At 37.2% G+C, this 21987-nt stretch overlaps 1 protein-coding gene across 1 annotated transcript in view; it reads right to left on the minus strand.

The window, feature by feature from the left end:
- The window catches only part of CPD (carboxypeptidase D), a 71660-nt gene that overhangs the window by 17853 nt on the left and 31820 nt on the right, over positions 1-21987 (minus strand). The window contains exons 5-12 of the mRNA XM_059046279.2: positions 21066-21415; positions 20380-20571; positions 18152-18319; positions 13161-13270; positions 3676-3778; positions 3045-3187; positions 1759-1928; positions 100-420 (exon numbers count right to left, since the gene is read on the minus strand). Coding sequence (XP_058902262.2) covers positions 100-420; positions 1759-1928; positions 3045-3187; positions 3676-3778; positions 13161-13270; positions 18152-18319; positions 20380-20571; positions 21066-21415 — 1557 coding nt within the window. The remainder of the gene's footprint in view (positions 1-99; positions 421-1758; positions 1929-3044; positions 3188-3675; positions 3779-13160; positions 13271-18151; positions 18320-20379; positions 20572-21065; positions 21416-21987) is intronic.

Below are 21987 nucleotides of genomic sequence, written 5' to 3' on the forward strand. Positions count from 1 at the left end.
GGAGGGAGGGAGGGAGGAAGGAAGGAAGGAAGAAAGAGGGAGGGAAGGAGAAAGGGAGAAAGAAAGAGGAAAAAAAGGCAGCAAGAAGGTGACACTTACTTGGTAAGATTTGTAATATGTGGATAGTTCATCACAAGTCCTCTCAGAAACTCTGATAAGTCCTTGTATGAATGGTATCGATAAAGAGCCAGATTTGAGGAGCGTAACATGAAGCCTTCCAAACCATTCTCAGCTGAAAGGTCTTTAATTAAAGTTTCAAACTCTTTAGTAGTCGGATCGCTGGCACCCTCGTTGTTGGTGCTGTCCCCCTTGCCTTTCTTTGATTCATTGTTTGAATCTGTTGAAGATCGAACAAGTGTGAAGTTGACCTGAACAGCACCTTCACTGTTTACGGTCACATTCTTGGTAACTGGATTATACCTGTAATAAAGGAGACAGATCAGAGCCACGCTTCTGCAGCTGGAGTACCCAAACCCTGGGAAAACAGAGGTGTGCAGAGGATATGTGAATCCTTGAGATAAATGTGGTGCATCTCCCTAAAGGGTCAAATTGTTAACTTTGTGAGATTTTAAAATTTGTTTTAAACATTAATGAAGACCATAAAAGGGTAGACTATAAAACATAAATGAGTTTTTAAGATTAAATATATGACTTCAAAAGAAAGCTCATGCTTGCAGTGTATACTCCCATACTTCCTGGGATCTGAGTTCACTTGTCTGTCATCAGGGAATATGGTGGAAAAAGTTTGAGAAGTACTAACTTAGGACATTCTCTGCCAAACGCATCATTCTTGCCCCATTTTTCAGATACCTTGATGCTTTGGTTTTTCCAATACTATGCCAAAACTGAAAAAAACCAGAATAGACTTCTTTACTTGTTAAAGTTCTCACCCATTCATTTACAGACCACTTGATATTTGAAAAACATTTTTTTAAAAAAGGTAACAGTAACTTTAAATGTTTCCATGTATTTACCCTTACTTCAATGAGGGTTCACAGTAACTCTTCAGAAATAAGTGAGCTAGTAGGGGGAGAGGAAAATATTCTGTGGGAATACCTATATGTATCAAATATAAAAAAGAAAACTACAAGAGGATAAAAATTATAAGTTTTGACTAAAAGTAAGGTGGCTCCGGTTCTAAGGTATTTGTAAAGGAGGAGGAACATAAGGAATATTAAGTTTATTCCAAGGGAAAAGGTCATAAGTTAATTTTTTCTTTTCAAGTAAATATATCTTTGTGGTGAGAAAAACTAAAAAATATGAAAATGGCTTTTCTCAGATAATTAGCAGTAAGTAAGAAAATCTCACTGATGCGAGAAGGCAAAGGTACAATAATAAAAAATAAGTGCCTGTGAAAGAGTTTTAAAAGGGTACACATGTAAAGTGGTGGTATTTTGGGGACAACATGAAATTTTTTTTTCCCCTCCTAACAAGTACTTCCCAGAACTGTTACCCATAGTGAAGGAAATCAGTCACTATGGCTTTACATCTGGACAGGGGAAGGTGACCTGAGAGGATGAAGGTAAAAGAGGCTACTGTTCAAAGTGAATAATTTCACAGATTTCTTACATCTGATGGTTCATGTACTCAATGTGCCACCAGAGAAGAGTCAAATGTGTAACCAGCTCTAAACTCCTCAGCATTAAACTCAAGGTTGCTTGCTTAGCCTCTACAGGGCTTTCTGGCAATAATCTTTTAGAATGGAACTATGCTTGTTTCATCTCCAAGCACTCAATTACAAAGCATTCAGTAACTCACCCTCGAGCAGATGCTGTGATTTTATAAGTTCCTGGAACCAACAGACGCCAGTAATCTCCAGTTTTGTAAGTAGTTACTGGGTGATTAATTTCAGCAACACTAATGGTGGCATTTAATATACCTCTGCCATCTGTGGCATCTAGGACGAATCCTTTGACACCCTGATGAACCTGGATAAAGCACAAGGACACCCAGATTTTTACTGATAAAGATCATCATCTAATTATTTTGGGAGTTCACATCCAAAATAACAGATTGTTAAATAAATGTAAACATGTAGAACAAACAGGAATTCAGGAGCTCAGAGTAAAGCTAAATGTAAGCGCCCATTAAACAAAATATTTCAGCTTCTGAAAGACTAGTTTTTCATAAGATAGATTTGTCTTTATCTTCCTATCAGCTACAGAAAGACATTTTGAGGACAAGTGGAGGAAATTTGAACATGGATTAGGTATTAGGTAGTATAGGGAGTTACTGTTAATTTTCTTAGGTGAGATAATAGCAATTGGAGAAGTCAGGTAGGAGAATTAACCTTATTTTTAGAAGATGTATTCCGAAATACTTTGGGATAAATATCATATAACACCTGCAATTTATACTGAAATAGTTCAACAAAAGTGTGTGTGTGTTTATATATATATAAAACACAAATGCAGCAAAGTGTAAAAATTGTTAAAACTAGGTAAAGGAATAGTATTTATTGTTAGTCTTATAATTTTTCCTGATGTTTCAAATTTTCAGAATAAAATGTTCTAAAAAATTAGTATGCAAACTCACAGCCATTATGCCACTCTACTCAGCAAAGTACTGGCACAAAGTATTAGTCAGATTATCCTAATAATTTTAACCACTATTAGCATATTTCTTATAGTCTTTACCTATTGGCCACGATGCACATCCAAACAAAAGGAAATTAATCATTTCACAGTAAACCAATGGCAAAAAAAAAAATTTACCCCATAGCCCATCTTTATCACTTGACAAATTCTTAGGCATGTACCCAATCTATAGTAGCCTTTTATAAAGACAAGGGTAAAAAGTGATCACTAACCATTAAGTGCAAAACATCATCACTATATTGTTTAATCATTTTTAACTCTTCTCTGCGCATATAAATAAACTCATTTACATCCATGAATTTTCTAGATAAATATACGAAAACATGAATAGGTCAAACTGGAATTCAAATGAGGTGTATCCTAAAATCAATGCATGAAAATCACATGTACACACAAAAATCTTCTTGCTCTTGGGAGAAATTTCATACGTCACTCCAGAATCGTCACCTGTTTCAGAAACTGGATTAGAGATCTTCGATTCTGTTCCCAAAATTTTGGCAGATCTTTCTCAAATGGGTATTTCACACAACCAAGTTCAATAGTCACTTCAAAGCAGTTTGTTTGTAAATAGTTCCAGTCCTGCATACCACCTGAAGGATAAAAATTTTAAATCAGTTACTCTGAAGAAGTTCTAACTAGCTCAGATCCCAAATTGTAAGCAACATTCCTAGTAAAAAGCCAAATTCATCTCTTATCAGTATGGCTGAAAACCAATAATGCGTTCATTTGAGAGCTCTCTGATGCTTGTGGTACAGGTAAAACATCTGTACTTTCATGTTCAGGAAGAATTCAAGTGTAGCTCACACTCTTCCTCTTAGCACATCTGAAGTTCTTTGTAATAGCCAGCAGTAAAATATAACACTTTCATGAAGTTTCAGTACATTATTTTACTGAAAAGTCAAAGTGTACCAAATATTAAAAATAGTTGAAACGGTAATTTGAATGTTTTAAACTATTTATACAATATTTTTAAAAGAATGATTCTTTCCCAAAATTAAAAAATCAGTAACAAGCAGTACCATCCAGGGGGACAGAAAATCTATCAAGTTATACAGCCTTAATATAAAAGAATGTTTACCTGGGACATTGTACCAACTGGCTCCATTTGTTATTCCATGAGGAAAATATTCATTAGGGTACATATTCTTGCAAGGTCTACCTTGAAACATCTGGGAATTTTCCTGGAAAAAAAAAAAAGAAACTTTACTTGTATTTGTTTAAATCTGCATCAAAAAACACGGGAAGGATAAAGAAAGATAGGAAGAGTGGTTACCAATAGGGTATATGTGGGGGTGGATGGAGTCACGGGAAGCAGTGACTTACTACCTACTTTTTAAAATCAAAACTAAACAATTTATGCTCTGTAAAAAAAAAAAAGTGAAGACTTCATTTATTACTTGTAATTACAAGTAATATAAAAATCCAACCCAACCCCTCTCAAAACCAAAAACAACACTGTTCATATTCGTACTTCCATTTCATTATCTCAAGAAACCTAAAGTCCAAAAGAGGTAATTCACACACAATGGAAAGTAAGCATCTTTCTCTGACTTCTTGGGCACTAAGGTAACCCTTCTGTGCTTGGACTGCACTCTGTACAATTATCCTGTTAAAACTGGTTGCACCTCTTTTCCCCCTAAAGGCAATACACTACTCCTTGAAACAGTTTGTGTTTTTGTGTCCTCGGCATCCAGCAGTGTCTACATAGCACGTGTGCAATTGCTTGTTCAATGGAGAGTAAGAAAAACTGCCACAGAGGCACAAATAAACACTACTGGAAGCTAGAGGAGAGAAAGATTATTTCTGACTAGAGTGGCAAGGGAATTTTCCTGAAGAAATTAAGCTTTGAAAAATGGTCAAAACTTCATTTCTCTCTTTTGCAAATAGAAAAAGAAAAAAAGTACAGAAAAGTATAAAGAGAAAAGTAATTTCTCACTTTCCCATCACTGAGAATTAACCATTTAACTTTAAAATATACAAAACATCCCCCTTTCATAGACTTAACATACCAATTACAGGCTTATGATCCCACCACTCTGTTATCAAATGAAAGCTATTGTTTTAAGTTACTGGAATATTTGTGTACATGCTCTTTTGCTCTCTGGTTTTTCCACTAAACACTTGCACACATCTTCTATGTCTCTATATCCCTATCTCCATTTCCATCTATATCTATCATTTGATTATAAATTATATAGATGTTCTACTGTACTAATTAATATAGTATGTATATTACAAACCTGCATTAAAAATACATTTTAAAAACAGAACTTCTAATATATTCTTCCTACATCTTAACATATCATCGAGTATAAATCCCACTCTAGACACCGCAGTTCTAGGCAATTGCTGTTAACATTTTGACTTTATTCTCAGAGCAATAAGGAACTTGTGAAGATTTCTGATGGAAGGGTGATATATGATATATTCATGGCTCTAGGAAGTTTATTCTGATAATAATGTGAAAAAATGGACCAAAGCCAGGGAGACTCATCAGAGTACTACTGAAATAATCCAACTGAGAGATAATGAGCATCTGAAAGGTTGTGACAGATAGGTTTTACCATGTGTATTTTAACATCTTCTTTAACTCTCACTACTCTACTTTGATAATTTGTTTAAAAAAACTAATTAAAAATTTTAAAGCAAACAGTTTGACAACTTAAAGAAGACAGGGGGTGAGGATGTAGGTGTCCAGTCTCAGTCCATATATAAAGTCTAAAATATATACCAAGATAGTAAATGATTCTCTTCTTTTTGCTTGGCTATAGTCTCTAATCTTTTTATAATAACTTTCATTATATGAAACAACTTTTTAAAGAGGCATTTACATAGTGGTGACAGCTAAAGCAACTGGATGCAATTGCCAAGACAGTAAAAATGGCTAAAGACAGAATATGGAGGGGGGAAAAAAAGTAAAAGAGAGAGGTTGAGCCACTGAAAGAGAAAAAAGGAAGCAAAGCTCTCTGCTATATAATGTAACAGAGATCAAGCGGAGAAGACAAGAGCGTTAGACTTCAGAGGTCAAGAACATTAAAAAAAAATACACTTCTGGTAACCTTTGAGGGGGCACTTCCAGGTAAAACAATGTAGGCAGAAGACAGATGACAAGAAACTGAGGCATGAGAGATCAAGGAAGTGGAGATAAGCAGAGACTATTCACTTTTCTTATTCTTTTCTTTTGACTTCTTTTGAACTAATTTTAGAGTTGCAGAAAAGTTGCAACAATAGTACAGAGAGTTTTATATACCTTTGATCCAGCTTTCCCTGATGTTAGCATCTTATATAACCATAGCACAATTATCAAAACAAGGAAATTAACACTGGCATGATACTATTAACTAAATAACCTATATTTTATTCAAATATCACCAGTCTTCCGCTAATGCCTCCTTGAAATTTTCTCTTCACTTATTATGTCACACTGTATAGCTCCATTTTTTCACTTTCACTTAATTGAATTCATTGAATTTCATTATACTTAAAATATAATAAAAGTTATTGTAGAAAGATTAGTAGAAAATTGAGGCAAGCCAAAAGAAAAAATATAAACCTAGAGATCACCAATCATTTAATATTGTGGCATATAACTTTTGACGGTTTTTTTAGCCTACATATGAACTGAGCATGGATAGCCGACCTCTGAGTCTTCTATAGGTTCTCAAAATCTGCTTTATTGAAATATAATTCACACACCACACAACTCACGCATTTGAAGTATACAACTCAATGGTCCTTGGTATATTCACTCAGTTGTGTGACCATCACCACAGTAAATTTTAGGACATTTTCATGACCCCAAAATAAACCTGTACCCATCAGCACTCCCCATTTCCTCCCAACCTCTTCCCTGCCCCTCCTTACATCCCAAGCCCAAGGCAATTACCAGTCTATTTTCTGTCTCTATGGATTTGCCTATTCTGGACATTTCATATAAATGGAATCACACAATATGTAGTCTTTTGTGACTGGCTGCTTTCACCTAGCATGTTTTCAAGGGTCATCTAAGTTGTAGTTTGTATCAGTATTTTATTTTTTTTATGACTGAATAGTATTCCATTGCATGGATATATCACAATTTGTTTATCCACTTATCACTTGATGGACATGTGGGTTGTGTCCATTTTGGCTATTATGGATAATGCTGCTATGAACATTTGTGTACAAGTTTTGTGTGGACTATGTTTTCATTTCTCTTGGGCATATACTTAGGAGTGGGATTGTCAGGCCATATGATAATTCTACATTTAACATTTTGAGGAACCACAAGATTGTTTTCCAAAGCAGTTGTACCATTTTACATTCCCACCAGCAATGCACAGGGGTTCCAATTTCTCCACATCCTTACCAACCCTTGCTACTTTCTTTTTTTTTGTTTTTAAACTATAGCCATCCTAGTGGGTAAAAAGTAGTGTCTCGTTTTGATTTGCATTTCCCTGATGGCTAATGATACTGAGCATCTTTTTGTGAGCTTGTCGGTCATTTGTATATTTCTTTAGAGAAATGTGTATTCAGATTCTTTGCCCATTTTTCAATTGGATTGTCTTTTTATTATTTAGTTGTAAGAGTTCATTATATATTTTAGATATAAGATCCTTATCAGATATATGGTATTCTCCTATGCTGTGGGCTGTCGTTTTACTTCCTTGATTATTAGCTGTTATATGTTGAATTATGTCTCCTCCAAAAGATATGTTGAAGCCCTAACACCCAAAACCTCATAATGTGACTGTATTTAATTACAGAGGTAATCAAGTTAAAATGAGGTAATTACGGTGGGCCCTAATACAATATGACTGGTATCTTTATAAAAAGGGAAAATTTGGACACAGACAACAGGGAGAATGCCATGTGAAGACAGAGGACTGGGATAATCCATCTAGAAACCAATGAATGGCAAAGACTGCCAGAAAAACACCAGAAGCTAGGAAGAGGCAAGGAAGGATTCCCTTCCAGGTTTCAAGGGAGCATGGCCCTGCCAACATCTTGATTTTGGACTTCTAGACTCTAGAACTGTGAGATGAAAAACTGTTACAGCAGTTCTAGGAAACTAACGCAGTATCATTTGCAGCAAAAAAGTATTAAAGTTTGATGATGTCCAGTATGTCTTTTTTCTGTCACTTGTGCTTTTGATGTCACATCTAGGAAACCATTGTTCTAACCCAAGGTCACAAAAATTTATTTCTATATTTTTTCCTAAAAGTCTTACAGTTTATATTTAGGTCTATGATCCATTTTGAAATAATTTTGGGGTATGATATGAGGAAGAGGTCCAAATTTATTCTTTTGCATATGAATATCCAGTTTTCCAAAACCATTTACTGAAAAGATTTTTCTATCCCCATTGAACTGTCCTGGTGCTCTTGTTGAAAAATCAATTGACCATAAATGTAAGAGTTTATTTCTGGGCTATCAGTTCTATTTCTTTGATGTGTATATGTCCATCTTTTTTTTCTTTAACATCTTTATTGGAGTATAATTGATTGCTCTACAATGGTGTGTTAGTTTCTGCTTTATAACAAAATGAATCACCATACATATACATATATCCCCATAATTCCTCCCTCCCACCCTCCCTATCCCATCCCTCTAGGTAGTCACAAAGCACCGAGCTGATCTCCCTGTGCTATGCAGCTGCTTCCCACTAGCTATTGATTTTACATTTGGTAGTGTTTATATGTCCATGCCACTCTCTCACTTTGTCCCAGCTTACCCTTCTCCCTTCCCGTGTCCTCAAGTCCATTCTCTACGTCTGCGTCTTTATTCCTGTCCTGCCCCTAGGTTCTTCAGAACCTTTTTTTTTTTTTTAGATTCCATATATTTGTGTTAGCATACGGTATTTGTTTTTCTCTTTCTGACTTACTTCACTCTGTATGACAGACTCTAGGTCCATCCACCTCACTACAAATAACTCAATTTCGTTTCTTTTTATGGCTGAGTAATATTCCATTGTATATATGTGCCATGTATATGTCCATCTTTATTCCCATATCACTGTGTCTTAATTACCACCGTCTTGAAGTAAGTTTGAAATTGGGAGATGTGAGGTCTTTAGCCCTTACAATTTATTCTTCATTTTTAGAGATAATTTTCTTTTTCTTCCATAACTTTCCTGAGTTCTATCAACTCTCTTTCATTTCTTCCTGTTTCTTTTTTCATTCCTGTTTTAATTTTTTAAATATCTGAGCCTATGTGTTTTTTCATATTCTCAGTGTGTGTTTGGGTATAGTCAATCTGCCTGGAGTGTAAACTTATAGTTTTCTTCTGCTTCTTGATTGTTTTTTGGTAGTGGTAAGGTTTCCTCGGGTGATATGTGTGAAATTTCATTTCCTGATTTTTTTCTGCAATGGTTCTTCATGGGTTTTTTTACCTCTTGTTCATTTTTATTATACTGAGCTGTTTCACATGATTCCTAATTAATGGTGCCCTTTTTCTGTCAGTCTAGCAGTCAAGGTATTTTAATGTGTTTTTTTGGTTTGTTTGTTTGCTTATTTGCCTTGATATAAGGGTGGAGCTCTGAGTCCTCTGATTTTATGGTTCTCTTCTGTCCTGGACAACCCTACATTTCCCCCCTTTTCTCGTTCTCCTTCACTATCTAATTGTCAAAGGCCACTTCTTCATTTCTTTTTGCTTTTCTTCTCCCCCAGAAACTATGAGTTTGGAAGATTTTCCTTTAAATCCAGCTGTCCTTTTAAATTGTGCCTATCCCTTTAAGTACACCAGATCCTTTAATTTGCATGTACTTTGAAACCTCTTCCCTATATTCCAGTGCTTTCATCTGCCCAGTTACTATCTTAGTATTTTCAGATTTAGGTTTCAGATGTAGTGTGTTTTCAATGTTTGGTGGTCCTTCCGAATCACCTTTATGTCTGCCGTTCCTTAAACCCCCCCTTTTGTCTTCACAGATTTTCTTGGTCTGCCTTTCCTTACCATGAAGCCTTGTGGCAGGGGAAAGGTGGCTGGGTGCACAACAGATCATGATAGATCACAGTCAAGAGAAAGGAGGCTGGAGTAAAGATTGAGGAATTTAATTGTCACCTTCCCATTTACAACAGAAGAAACAAAGACAAAGAGGAGGCAGGGTGCTGTGGGATCAAGAAAGGAAGAAGAGTGATCAGCCAAGATAGTGGAGTAGAAAGACTCTGAACTCACCTCCTCTCACGAGCACACCAAACTCACAACTATTTGCAGAACAACCATCAGTGAAAAAGACCGAAACCTATCAGAAAAGATCTTCTACAACTAAAGACATAAAGAAGGAACCACAACGAGATGGGTTGTGGACCATCTCGGACTCGTGATATAGTCAAGTCCCATACTCGTGGGTGGGCGGCCCACAGACTGGAGAATAATTATATTGCAGAGGTTTTCCCACAGGAGTGAGAGTTCTGAATCCCCATCACGCTCCCCAGCCCGGGGTCCTGCATAGGGAAGATGAGCCTCTAGAGCATCTGGCTCTAAAGGCCAGTGAGGCTTAATTTCAAGAATCCCACAGGACTGGGGGAAACAGAAACTTCACTCTTAAAGGGCGCACACAAAATCTCACACACTCTGGGAGCCGGATGAAAGCAGTAATTTGATAGGAGCCTGGGTCAGACCTACCTGCTGATCTTGGAAAGTGTCTTAGGGAGGCGGAGGGCAGCTGCAGCTCACCCTAGGGACATACACACTGGTGGCAGCCATTTTGGGGGACCTCCTTCCACTGCATGGACGCTGGTGCTGGCAAGCACCCCTGTGGAATCCTCCCTCTGGCTCATTAATGCCAATACCTGGCCCCGACCCAACAATCAACCTGTAGGTGCCAGTGCTGGGATGCCTCAGGCCAAGTAACTAACCTGGCAGAGACACAGCCCCACCCATCAGCAGACAGGCTGCCAGAAGATCTCCTGAGCCCACAGTTGCCTCTGGAAACAGCCCTGCCCAGCAGAGGGCCCAGGACCCAGCTCCACTCACCACTGGGAAGGCACCAGTTCCAGACTCCCCTGGGCCCTGACCCTGCCCTCCAGGAAGCCCACTGTAGCCTGTGGACCAGCTTCACTCACCAGGGGGAAGACACCAGACATAAGAAAACTGCAATCATCAACAGATGAATGGATAAATAAGCTGTGATACACACACACACACACACACACACACACACACACACAGTGGATTATTACTCAGCCACAAAAAAGAATGAAATTTTGCCACTTGCAACAACATGGTTGGACTTGGAGGGCATTATGCTAAGTGAAATAAATCATACAGAGAAAGACAAATACTATATGATATCACTTACATGTGGAATCTAAAAAACACAACAAATTAGTGAATATACCAAAAAAGAAACAGACTCACAGATATAGAGAACAAACTAGTGATTACCAGTGGGGAGAGGGAAGCGGGGAGGGGCAATGTAGGAGTAGGGGATTAAGAGGTACAAACTATTATGTATAAAATAAGCTACAAGGATATATTGTATGACACAGGGAATATAGCCAATATTTTATAATGACTACAAATGGAGTATAAACCTTAAAATTGTGAATCACTATATTATATACCTGTAACATATAATATTATACATCAAATGTACTTCAATTTTAAAAAATTAGGAGGAAAAAAGAAATGCAGAATATGGGTAAAACACAAATAAACAATAATTGAGAAGACAGAATCAGAAGGAACGCACATCAGATTATTCACAGTTCCGCTTTAGTTCAAGGCAAAGTGATCTACTGAGAATAAGACAAACAAAGCTTGGATTAGAAGGCTCAGGTAGAGGATGAAGGCTCAGAATCATAGTGGGAAATGAGCCAGGGAGTCAAGTAGCAAAATGTGAAATATTGTCAGGTAGCACTGAGGGCTCAGCTGAGGTTAGAGAGCACTATATATACATACTGTAGTCAATTGCCATGACTGTGTGACTTTTCTGGGATGTAGAAGACAGATGATTGTAATTACTAAGGGCTGGACATTGGCAAGGCAGGTATGTCAAAAGGGTTTAAAAGATCCTAAGGTGGAGGTGAGTGCATCACTGAAAGGTATGTCCATAGGTGTAGGCTGGGTAGAAAGGAAATCAAATCAAAAGGGTTAAAGGTCAAAGAAATATAAAAAGAGGCTAAGGAATGAGAAGTTACAAAGAGGGTGAAAAGTGGAACTATAATAATCGACAGAATGTGATGGGAACATGTGTATAATCTGATCACTTAGTTTTTATTTTGATGATTGGAGGGTATCTCATTTTTGTTTTATTATTTCATGTACATCCCTCTAAAACAGCATGCCCAAACAGAAGACAACTACACTTTAAAGTAAAATAACAGATGTACTCCCCTATTAGAAACTCTGAACAATCTCACAAGATCCACTTGTAGAGAATAAGGGAGTGGGAAAAATAGAATGACAGAAAGGTGTGATTAGAGAGCATAGAGCTGCAGTAATAATCTTCATTTATCTATGACCAATAAAGTCACACACTGAGTCAGCAGTGAGACCAAAAACTGAAACTAACAAGCCTAGTTCCCAAGCCTCAACTTTTAACATGCTTTCTAAGAACAACCTTTAAACTAAAATTTCACACATACACACACACAAATATAACATTTCTGATTTTGAAAGTACTGTGTGTTCATTATAGGACGTTTAGAAAATACAGAAATTTCTACTTGCTCCTTTGCAATATGTTACTACTAGGCTCTTAAATACCTTAGACCAGGGCTCACCAACCCCCAGGCTGCGGACTGGTACCCGTCCCTGGCCTGTTAGGAACCGGGCCACACAGCAGGAGGTGAGCGGCCACCAAGTGAGCAAAGCTTCATCTGCCGCTCCCCATCACTCGCATTACTGCCTAAACCACCCCCCACTCCCCACCCCTGTCCATGGAAAAACTGTCTTCCCCGAAACTGGTCCCTGGTGCCACAAAGGTTGGAGACCGCTTCCTCAGACAATAGGTTGGCAATTTTTTTCTGTAAAGGGTCAGATAGTAAAAACTTTTGGCTTTACAGGCTCTAAAGTGTCTGTTGCAATGACTCAACCCTGCCCTCTGCATCTATTGAGATGATTGCAGCGTTTTTCTTCTTTAGTCTGTTAATATGGTGAATTACACTGACTTATTTTCAAATGTTAAACAAGAAAGCAGCAATGGACAATATTTTAAAGAATGGATGTGCTGTATGTCAATAAAACTTTATTTACAAGAACAGGTGGTAGGCTGGATTTAGTCCCAGAGCTATAACTTGTCAACTCCACCTTAGACTACTTTATGAGGTTTATATTTAAGTACTTCTCAAATGAAATAAACTAGTAGTTTGTTCAATTTATTATGTTCCAGGTACTGTGCTAAAAGCTGTAGATGAAAAGACATTACCTGAACTTCATGGCTAATGCGGAAACACATGCAGTATGTTTAAAAGTGAGGTGGTAAACAGAGGAGAAAAAGAGGTAAGGTTGTCTGAAAGGAATCATGGAAGGCTTAACAGAGAAGAAAGCACTTGACCTGAGTCTTGTAGGACTTCATTTTAACGCATTTTTTTAAATGAAAAATGAATTTTTATAGCATTTTATGTTTAAGCACAAGCCTACCTTGGAATAAGAAAGTGCTATTTGTTGAAATACAGCATCATCTGGTGATTTACTATATGTGGCAAGCCCTTGTTCATCATCATCAAAAGGGTAGTTAACCACCAAAGAACCTATGAGGGAAATGAGCAAAATGTATTGTGTTATTTCTTTCAAGATGGAGCATTAACATAAAGTAAGCTTTTCACAATACTGCCAGAGACAGGAAACCAATACAATTTTCCAAGGTTAATTTCCTCAATAGAAATGAAAAAGTTGCTAATTTCCTCAATAGAAAATCAAAGTCGATAAATAAAATATTAAATAGCTATACTTGACACTTAAAGGCTGCCTTAACTGGAAAGGTCTTGGGAGTTTGCCTGAACTTACAGGTATACTTTACATGTTAGAACTGAAACCAGAAGTATACAGGCTTAATTTAAACAATTTTACTTTTATAATATTTAGGATCAGAAAAATTGAGCAAAATTTGGTACTTTTTCACTAAAATTCAGACATTTATAAGGTCATGTCATGGAATTTTAAACCAAGAAAGGACCCCTGAAGCCCGATTAACCCACCCTCTTCATTTTGCAGATGTGGAGTCTAAAATGGAGAGGCTAAACAAGAAATGTATGGATAGTAGAGCCAGTCCTGACCTTTATTCAGAAAAAAATGCTAAAAATTTCTCTTATGCTCATATTATAAATTAGTCAACTGGAGTTATATCATATGATTTTTCATGACCTAAAATACAGAGAGTGATGTTTTAAAACATATATAAAGGATATCAACTCCCTTCATGCTCCCCATAGGACATAAAGCAATTAGGGTGCTTCTCAGGCAGGAGCCCTGAGCCCACCCCACCCCCACCATAGGATCAAATCCCTTATTTTCCTATTAGTCACATCATTTTCATTTGTCCATGTGCCCATTTATTCTGCCTTGATTAGGCCATTCATCTTTGCCTTTTTTGTCATGCCACTTCCTGGGCATGGAAGTGAAGGAACAAGTTCAACTTGAATCCAGATGAAGTAATCCTGTGGTAACAAATACCAGCAAACAGTCATATATTTAAAAAAATTTTTCTTTAAGAAACAAGTATGAATAACTATGCTCATTTTATTCCCCAAAATAGTTCTAACAAGATAAGTGTACTTCAACACCTGTTCTGAGACAAATTACTCCAAAAAAAGTTAATTTCACCCTGGATCTATAACTCATGCCTAAAAGTTACAACAGAAAAAATGAACTTCTGCTTAATATTGTCTTTCTAATGGCTAATTTTCTAAGGCCAAAAAAAAGTCATAAAAGACTTACAATACTCTTACAAAAGTTTATTTAAAAAATAATTAGTATTGGGACTTCCCTGGTGGTGCAGTGGTTGGGAATCCGCCTGCCAATGCAGGGGACACAGGTTCAAGCCCTGGTCTGGGACTGCAGAGCAACTGGGCCCGTGCGCCACAACTGCTGAGCCTGTACTCTGGAGCCCACGCGCCTAGAGCCCGGCTCAGCAACAGGAGAGGCCACCACAATGAGAGCCCCACGCACCACAACAAGGGGTGGCTCCCGCTCCCCACAACTAGAGAGGGCCCGCGCGCAGCAATGAAGACCCAACACAGCCAAGAATGAATGAATGAATAAATAAATAAAATAATAAATTTTAAAAAATTAGTATCAACACAAAGAGCATGAGCTATTTTAAAAAAGATAAATCTGACTTCATCAATATTAAAAACTTTTGTGCATCAAAGGACATTATTTAAAAAGTTAGAATAAACCTATAGAATGGGAGAAAATATTTGCAAATCAGCAATTTGATAAGGGTCTAGAATCCAGACTATATAAAGAAGTCCTGCAACTCAACAAAAAGATGAAAAATCCAGTTAACAATGGGCAAAAGACCTGAACAGATATTTCTCCAAATAAGATATACAAATGGCCAGCAAGCACACAAAAAGATGCTCAGCATCATTAGCCATCAGGGAAATGCAAATCTAAATTTCAGTGAGATATCACCTTTCACCCACTAAACCGGCTATAATCAAAAAAAAAAAATTAACAAGGTAAGGATGTGGAAAAACTGGAACACTACATTGCTGGTGGGAATATAAAATGGTTCTGCTACTGTGGAACAGTTCGGCAGTTCATCAAAAAGCTAAACATGGAATTTCCATATGATGGTATTTCCATCAAAAAGCCAAACATAGGATAACCCAAAAGAATGGAAAACAGGGACTCAGATATTGTCTGCCAATGTTCATAGTAGTATTATTCATAATAGTAAAAAGTAAAAACAACCCAAATGTCCATCAACAGATAAATAGATAAACAAATTGTGGTATACACATAAAATGGAAAATTATTCAGTCATACAAAGAAATAAAGTACTAACATATGCTACAATATGAATGAACCTTGAAAACACTATGCTAAGTGAAAGAAGACAGACACAAAAGGTCATATATTATATGATTTCATTTCTATGAAATATCCAAAACAGGCAAATCCAAAGAGACAGAACACAGATTGGTGGTTACCAGGGCTTGAGGGGCATGGGGAATAGAAAGCAACTGCTTAATCGGTAAGGGGTTTCCTTTTGGGGAGGTGAAAATGTTTTGGAACAAGATAGAGATGGTGGTTGCATAGCATTGGGAATGCACTAAATATCACTGAATTATTTACCTTAAAATGGTTAGTGTTATATGAATTTCACCTAAATAAAAAATTAATATCAAAAATTACAAAAAAGAAATATTACTTTTCTCTATATTCTTTCAAAATCCTTCTAAATTGTTAAGTTGGCAGCAAAGAATTCCTCTGTTAAATTTCTTTGTCAAGATTTCAAAACTCATTTAAAGATTTTAAGATGAGAAAGCAAAATACGTCATGGAAAGAAACATATCTACGTGATTGAAGATGTATCCCCCACCATGCCAAGGTCTTGATACCACATGTAAACATCTGTCAATTATTTTCACTGGAATGTAACAAGTATTCAGTTTTCTGCTTGAGCCAACATGACATGATGTATTTTTTACAGAATATTTTTAAAAGCTCAAAATAAAAAATATTTTCTGTCAAACATGGTATACAATTAATAAAGTAAGAAAAAAGCCAAAAAATTTATTTTGCTAACCAGGCTGCAACTTCATAATTCCTATTTGGGTCTTTGAGAATTGTCCATGATTACCAGTTATAGAAGTATTTTCTCCTATTATTAGCAAGCTTTCAAAGTCATTTTTGGAGAATCTCAATTTACTTCTTAAATACAAATATCCGTAAGTGTGTACTGTCATTTCTAAAATGGCAGGTTAATCTATACGCCATCAAATCTCGACTGTGATACTTCCTTGGATAATCCAACAAATGTGGACACTAAATTTCTTACCTATTGCCCCTGGTGTTAATACCTTCACTTTTTAAAAAAATTTATTGAGATATAATTCACATACTATACAATCCATCCACTTAAAGTATATAATTCACTGTTGTTTAGTATATTCACAGGGTTGAATATACAACCATCACTACTATCTAATTACACAACATTTCATTATTGAAAAAAAAAAAAAAACCATACCCATTAGCAGTCACTCCCCATTCTCTCCACCACTATCCTCTACAGCTTGAGGTAACTGCTGATCTATTTTCTATCTCTTTGGATTTGCCTATTTCTGCACATTTCATAAAAAATGTAATCATACAATATATGGTTTCTTATGACTGGCTTCTGTCACCTACCATGCTTTCAAGACTCATCTATGCTGTAGCAGGCAACAGTCCTTCATTCCTTTTCACAGCCAGATAACATTCAATTGTATACCACATTTTATTTATCTGATCATTAGTCAGTGGACATTTGGGTTATTTTTACTTCCTGGTTACTATGAATAGTGCTACTACGAACGTCCACATACCAGTTTACATGTAGACATTTGTTTTCAGGGCTCTAGGGTATTGACACTTATTCACACAACGACCTACTTGGACATTGTGAAGATTTTTTGTTGTTGTTGCTGTTTGTTTATTTATTTATTTTTGGCTGTGTTGGGTCCTTGTTGCAGCACATGGGCTTTCTCTAGCTGTGGCATGCAGGGGGGCCTACTCTTCGTTGCGGTGCCCAGGCTTCTTGTTGCGGTGGCTTCTCTTGTTGCAGAGCACGGGCTCTTGGCATGTGGGCTTCAGTAGTTGTGGCACCTGGGCTCACTAGTTGTGGCTCACAGGTTCTAGAGCACAGGCTCAGCAGTTGTGGCACACGGGCTTAGTTGCTCCATGGCAGGTGGGCCCTTCCTGGGCCAGGGCTCGAACCCGTGTCCCCTGTGTTGGGCAGGTGGATTCTTAACCACTGAGCCGCCAGGGAAGCCTCACTGTGATGATTTTTAATTTTGACCTCTCATCCTATTCAACTAAGTTCCTGCTGAATTATATGGAGGTATATAAGCTCAGATACTACATGAGAATGAGGTCATTGTGCTACAGTTAAATACACAGCAGATAAAAGATAAGAGAATGTCAAAATCTAAACCTACATAAAAGGGCATATTAAACTTTAGGGAGAAATAGGACTAAACATTTGGATCTGTTAGTGTTTAGTGTTTAATTTTTATAAATGACAAAGAACATGTTACCAAATTCCCAGCGAGAGGGATAAATATAAAACATTTCTGAGGGATAAATATAAAACACTTGAAGAACTAAGTGAGAAATAAATGGAGGGAGGGAGAAGGAGGAAAAGGGAAGGAGAGGTGGAGGGTGAGAGACAGAGAGGGAGGCAGGGTAGATGGAAGGAGGGAGAATGGAGGAGTACTGGGAGAGGGGAGGGGTGGGGGAGGAACGGAGAAAACAGCCAGGAAACTGGCTTAAAAAGTAATGAGAAAAGACCTTTATTGTTGTCTCCCATAAAAGCAATAACAGGCTTAACATAGCCTAAGACTATAAACAGATAAACTTCCACGGGGATTTTCAAATGCTCTCAACAAGAATTAATTAGTGGAATATCAAGTTGCTATTACCTCCATGCAGGTTTGCTGACAGCACAAATGGATAGGCCTTCATCCAGCTCATTACAGCAATAGTTTCTGGCTGGGTAGGATCTGTGATCTGAATGAACTGATCTGGGAAATTTCGGTTCAGGTCAAAGTTGTTGCTGTTATTTCTGCCGACTACACTTATTGAATCTCCTGTATGATAAAAGATTCAAATTTAAGCCATGTTTCATTTATATTTTAATCCAATACATACTACTTCAGCTATCTTAACTCAAAGGTAAGTGTGAACACATCAGGCTTCACTATGATCAAACACACTATGAATGAAACTGAGTAGGACCCTGTGGGGCCTTCCCAGGTTAAAAAAGCCCCTCTGTATCCTGTATTTCTTGTTTGTAGAAAAAAGGCTTTAGTCTCCTAGGCCTTCCCTGAGTTCCAAAGAGCAGGCATAAGCAGTTACTAATTAGGGAAGTGAGGAAATTCAAAGTAAACAAAAAGCAGTTAAGCAAGAAAAGTAATGACAACAATTCAGGATTAAAAACAAGAGGCCTAGTTCTTACTCAAGGGATATACATAACAATCTAACATATATCCTTGAGTTGTTCTCCAGGATGTAAGACCCAGACCCAGTAGGGGAAGGTGACTATGTGCTGAGCACAAGCATGTAGACCCCAGACTGGTTGGAACCAGAAGGCTGATGATTAAGATTCCCGAAACATCACCCTGTTACCTCCATACCACCAATCAATCAGAAGAAAGTCATGCACCCTGTACCCTCACCCCAAATGTTGCCTTTAAAAATCCTTCCCTGAAAGCCATTGAGAAGTTCGGGTCTTTTGAGCATGAGCTGCCCGTTCTCCTTGTTTAGTGCCTGCAGATAAATCCTGTACTTTCCTTCACCACAACCTCATATCAGTAAATTGGCTTTGCTCTGCAGCAAGTGAGAGGATTCAAGTTCAGTTGGGTAACGTGATTAAAACACACATCGTTTTTACATTGTACATTTAAAAAATGTATCTCTTCTAGATCTTCTGAATAGAAAGGTAAAACCATTATCCTTTGATTTCTGCTTCTGGTCATACTTTGAGGGGAAAAGCTCCAACCATACGAATTATATTAAAATATTGCTCATCTGTCAATAATCCACATACAGTGACATGATCACAATGTTGACTGGGCATGACTGGCATGAGGGTGACTCTTGTACTGGTATACAGGTCACTAAAACAATGTAAATAAACAGAACAAATGAAAAAAAAGTTGCAGTATGCTTACGTTAAAGTGATAACAAAAACGTAAAGTTAGTCAAGAACATAATTGGAAGGGAGGAGGAGAAAGGGTTCAACTTAAGCTTATTCCATTTTACTATGGGATGAGAGCCCTATTATTGTCATTATAATGAGAAAATGAATGCAAGTGAATGAAGAAAACCTACTAGAGGACTCACTAGTAGTAAATAGTTCCATCTTTCAGAAAGGTCTCAAGGGAGGAATGTGGAAGGAATCTGTGAGGCTGACAGAGAGTAAGGTCCTTAGGGAAAGAATCTAAATAATATATATAAGGATTAACCTGGTCATTCACTAATCGATTCTCTCAGTGTTCAGTCAGTGAGAGCAACAAACCACGTGGCTGCATATTCATATTGTGGTATCTTTTCTACTCACTGGTATCACTGCCTGGAAGGAATCACAGTTTGGGAAAAGATGGATTCTCACTCTCCTAGTGGTCTGCATAATGTGTCTCATGTAAGAAAGTTGCTCTCCCTGCCCTTACTATAATGCCCTAGGAAAGATGGGCTAGCCCAGAGGAGGCAGAGGAAGGGGAAAGTCAATAACTTAGCAGGTTTAGATTATACTTGCATGGGGAGTAGAAATGGGCATCAAAACTGAGTCACTGGCTTAAAAAATATTTGGTTTGAGTTTTCACTTATGAGATAAAGTTCCCAATACAATAATTTAACAAAAATTACTGTTAAAATGGAACAATTTGTAAAAATCTTACATTATTTTAGTAAATAAGAGCCATTACCAAAGTGGAGAACTTCATTAAATATAAACTTGATGATGACATAATTGTTGAATGAACTAGCCTTTCTTACAAGAATACAAAAGCTAGAACCAATGATAAATTATGAGAATAAAAATAGGAAGAAATTTCAGGGAAACAACCAGTTCAAATTCTTTTCTATCCCCAAATAATTATGCCATATAATAATCAAAAAGGTTAAGCATTAATAGACAGCTATTCTTTACCTTCCTGGGCCTTTTCATACCCATCAGGATTCATGGATGGCATAAGGTGAATTCTAGTGTTAAGAACCAAATCTGTTACATCGGGATCTGTTCCAAAGTTCTTACAAAGGTATTCAATGAGGTTCAGTAACAGTTCTCTTCCAACCACTTCATTTCCATGCATATTTCCAATGTACTTAAATTCTGGTTCACCTGAAAATAAAGTAATTACATGGAAGACCTTTTTTCCTCTTCACTAATCCTAGATTCTCTCTACTTTTTCCCCAACACATACAAAGACCCTGAACCAAAGATTTAAGATATATTTTGGCAAAAGAAACAGGAAAAAGAATCTTATAAAGCAGTCCTTACTAATATATATGTCTGAGCAAGCTCAAAGCATATATACATATGTGTGTATATATGTATATACATATATATACATATATACACACATACGTATATATTCCATATAATATGAAAATAAAAGTACTATTAGCAGAAAGAATCTAATTATGCAGTATGTTAAACTTTGTGCATAATATGGATTATCAAATGGATTTTCTTCTTTTCTAGGAAAAAAATTGGTTACGTTTTCTTTGATCCAGTTATACATACAATAGGTGACCTTTCTAGATGAAGCAAAGCAATATAGCACATAGCTCTGAGAAGCAGTCTGAAATTATGTGTGAAACTACACCAATTACCTGGTTCATGGACACCTGGATTATCAGATATCTCCATTACATAAAGTTCTCTTGACTCTACCGATTTTCCCAATGAATAAAGCCGGGTGATGTTAGGATATTCATTGGCAAACCTTCTCAAGAAGATTTCCATATCAGGGAAATGGTGGTGGTGAAAGTCCTGTGGCTGAACTGGCTGGTGGGAGGATGGTGTTCCAAGAGGACTATTAGGTATAGCAACTGTGCTAGCAGTTACTACAATCTCAGTTGTGTCAGGGACTACTGAAGCCACAGTTGGCCGAAGGGGAAAATTCACCTTTGTGGCTGGTCCTTCTTTCACTATTATGTTATTAACAGTCAGTGGCATATACCTGAAAAGAAAAATTTGAAAAAGTAGATGGCTTGGAGTTAAATTGAAACAGACAATGCTTTAACATTATAAAAGTACAATAGCCTTTTCATACTCTTGAGCTTAGTCTATTGAAAGTCAAATCAAATAAAAATAAATGTGTAAGTTCAAGCTTTTAGCATATTATCTCACAAAGAATCCCAGATTAAGTCTTTTTTTTTTTTTTTGCGGTATTCGGGCCTCTCACTGCTGTGGCCTCTCCTGTTGCAGAGCACAGGCTCCGGATGCACAGGCCCAGCAGCCATGGCTCACCGGCCCAGGCGCTCTGCAGCATGTGGGATCTTCCCGGACCGGGACACGAACCCGTGTCCCCTGCATCGGCAGGCGGACTCTCAACCACTGCATCACCAGGGAAGCCCCCAGATTAAGTCTTTAAAGAACTATTTCTCTTACCATCCTTTCAGGTTCCACACATTAGAATGCTTATAAAAAATTACATTCAAAGGAGAGAATACGATGAAAAATGAAGGTCGTTAATCCATTGTAACCATTGCTACAATACACAAAGTAGGGATAAATGATCCAATTCTTTGC

Source organism: Kogia breviceps, chromosome 19 (genome assembly GCF_026419965.1).
Source record: "Kogia breviceps isolate mKogBre1 chromosome 19, mKogBre1 haplotype 1, whole genome shotgun sequence".
In the NCBI taxonomy this organism is placed as follows: Eukaryota; Metazoa; Chordata; class Mammalia; order Artiodactyla; family Physeteridae; genus Kogia; species Kogia breviceps.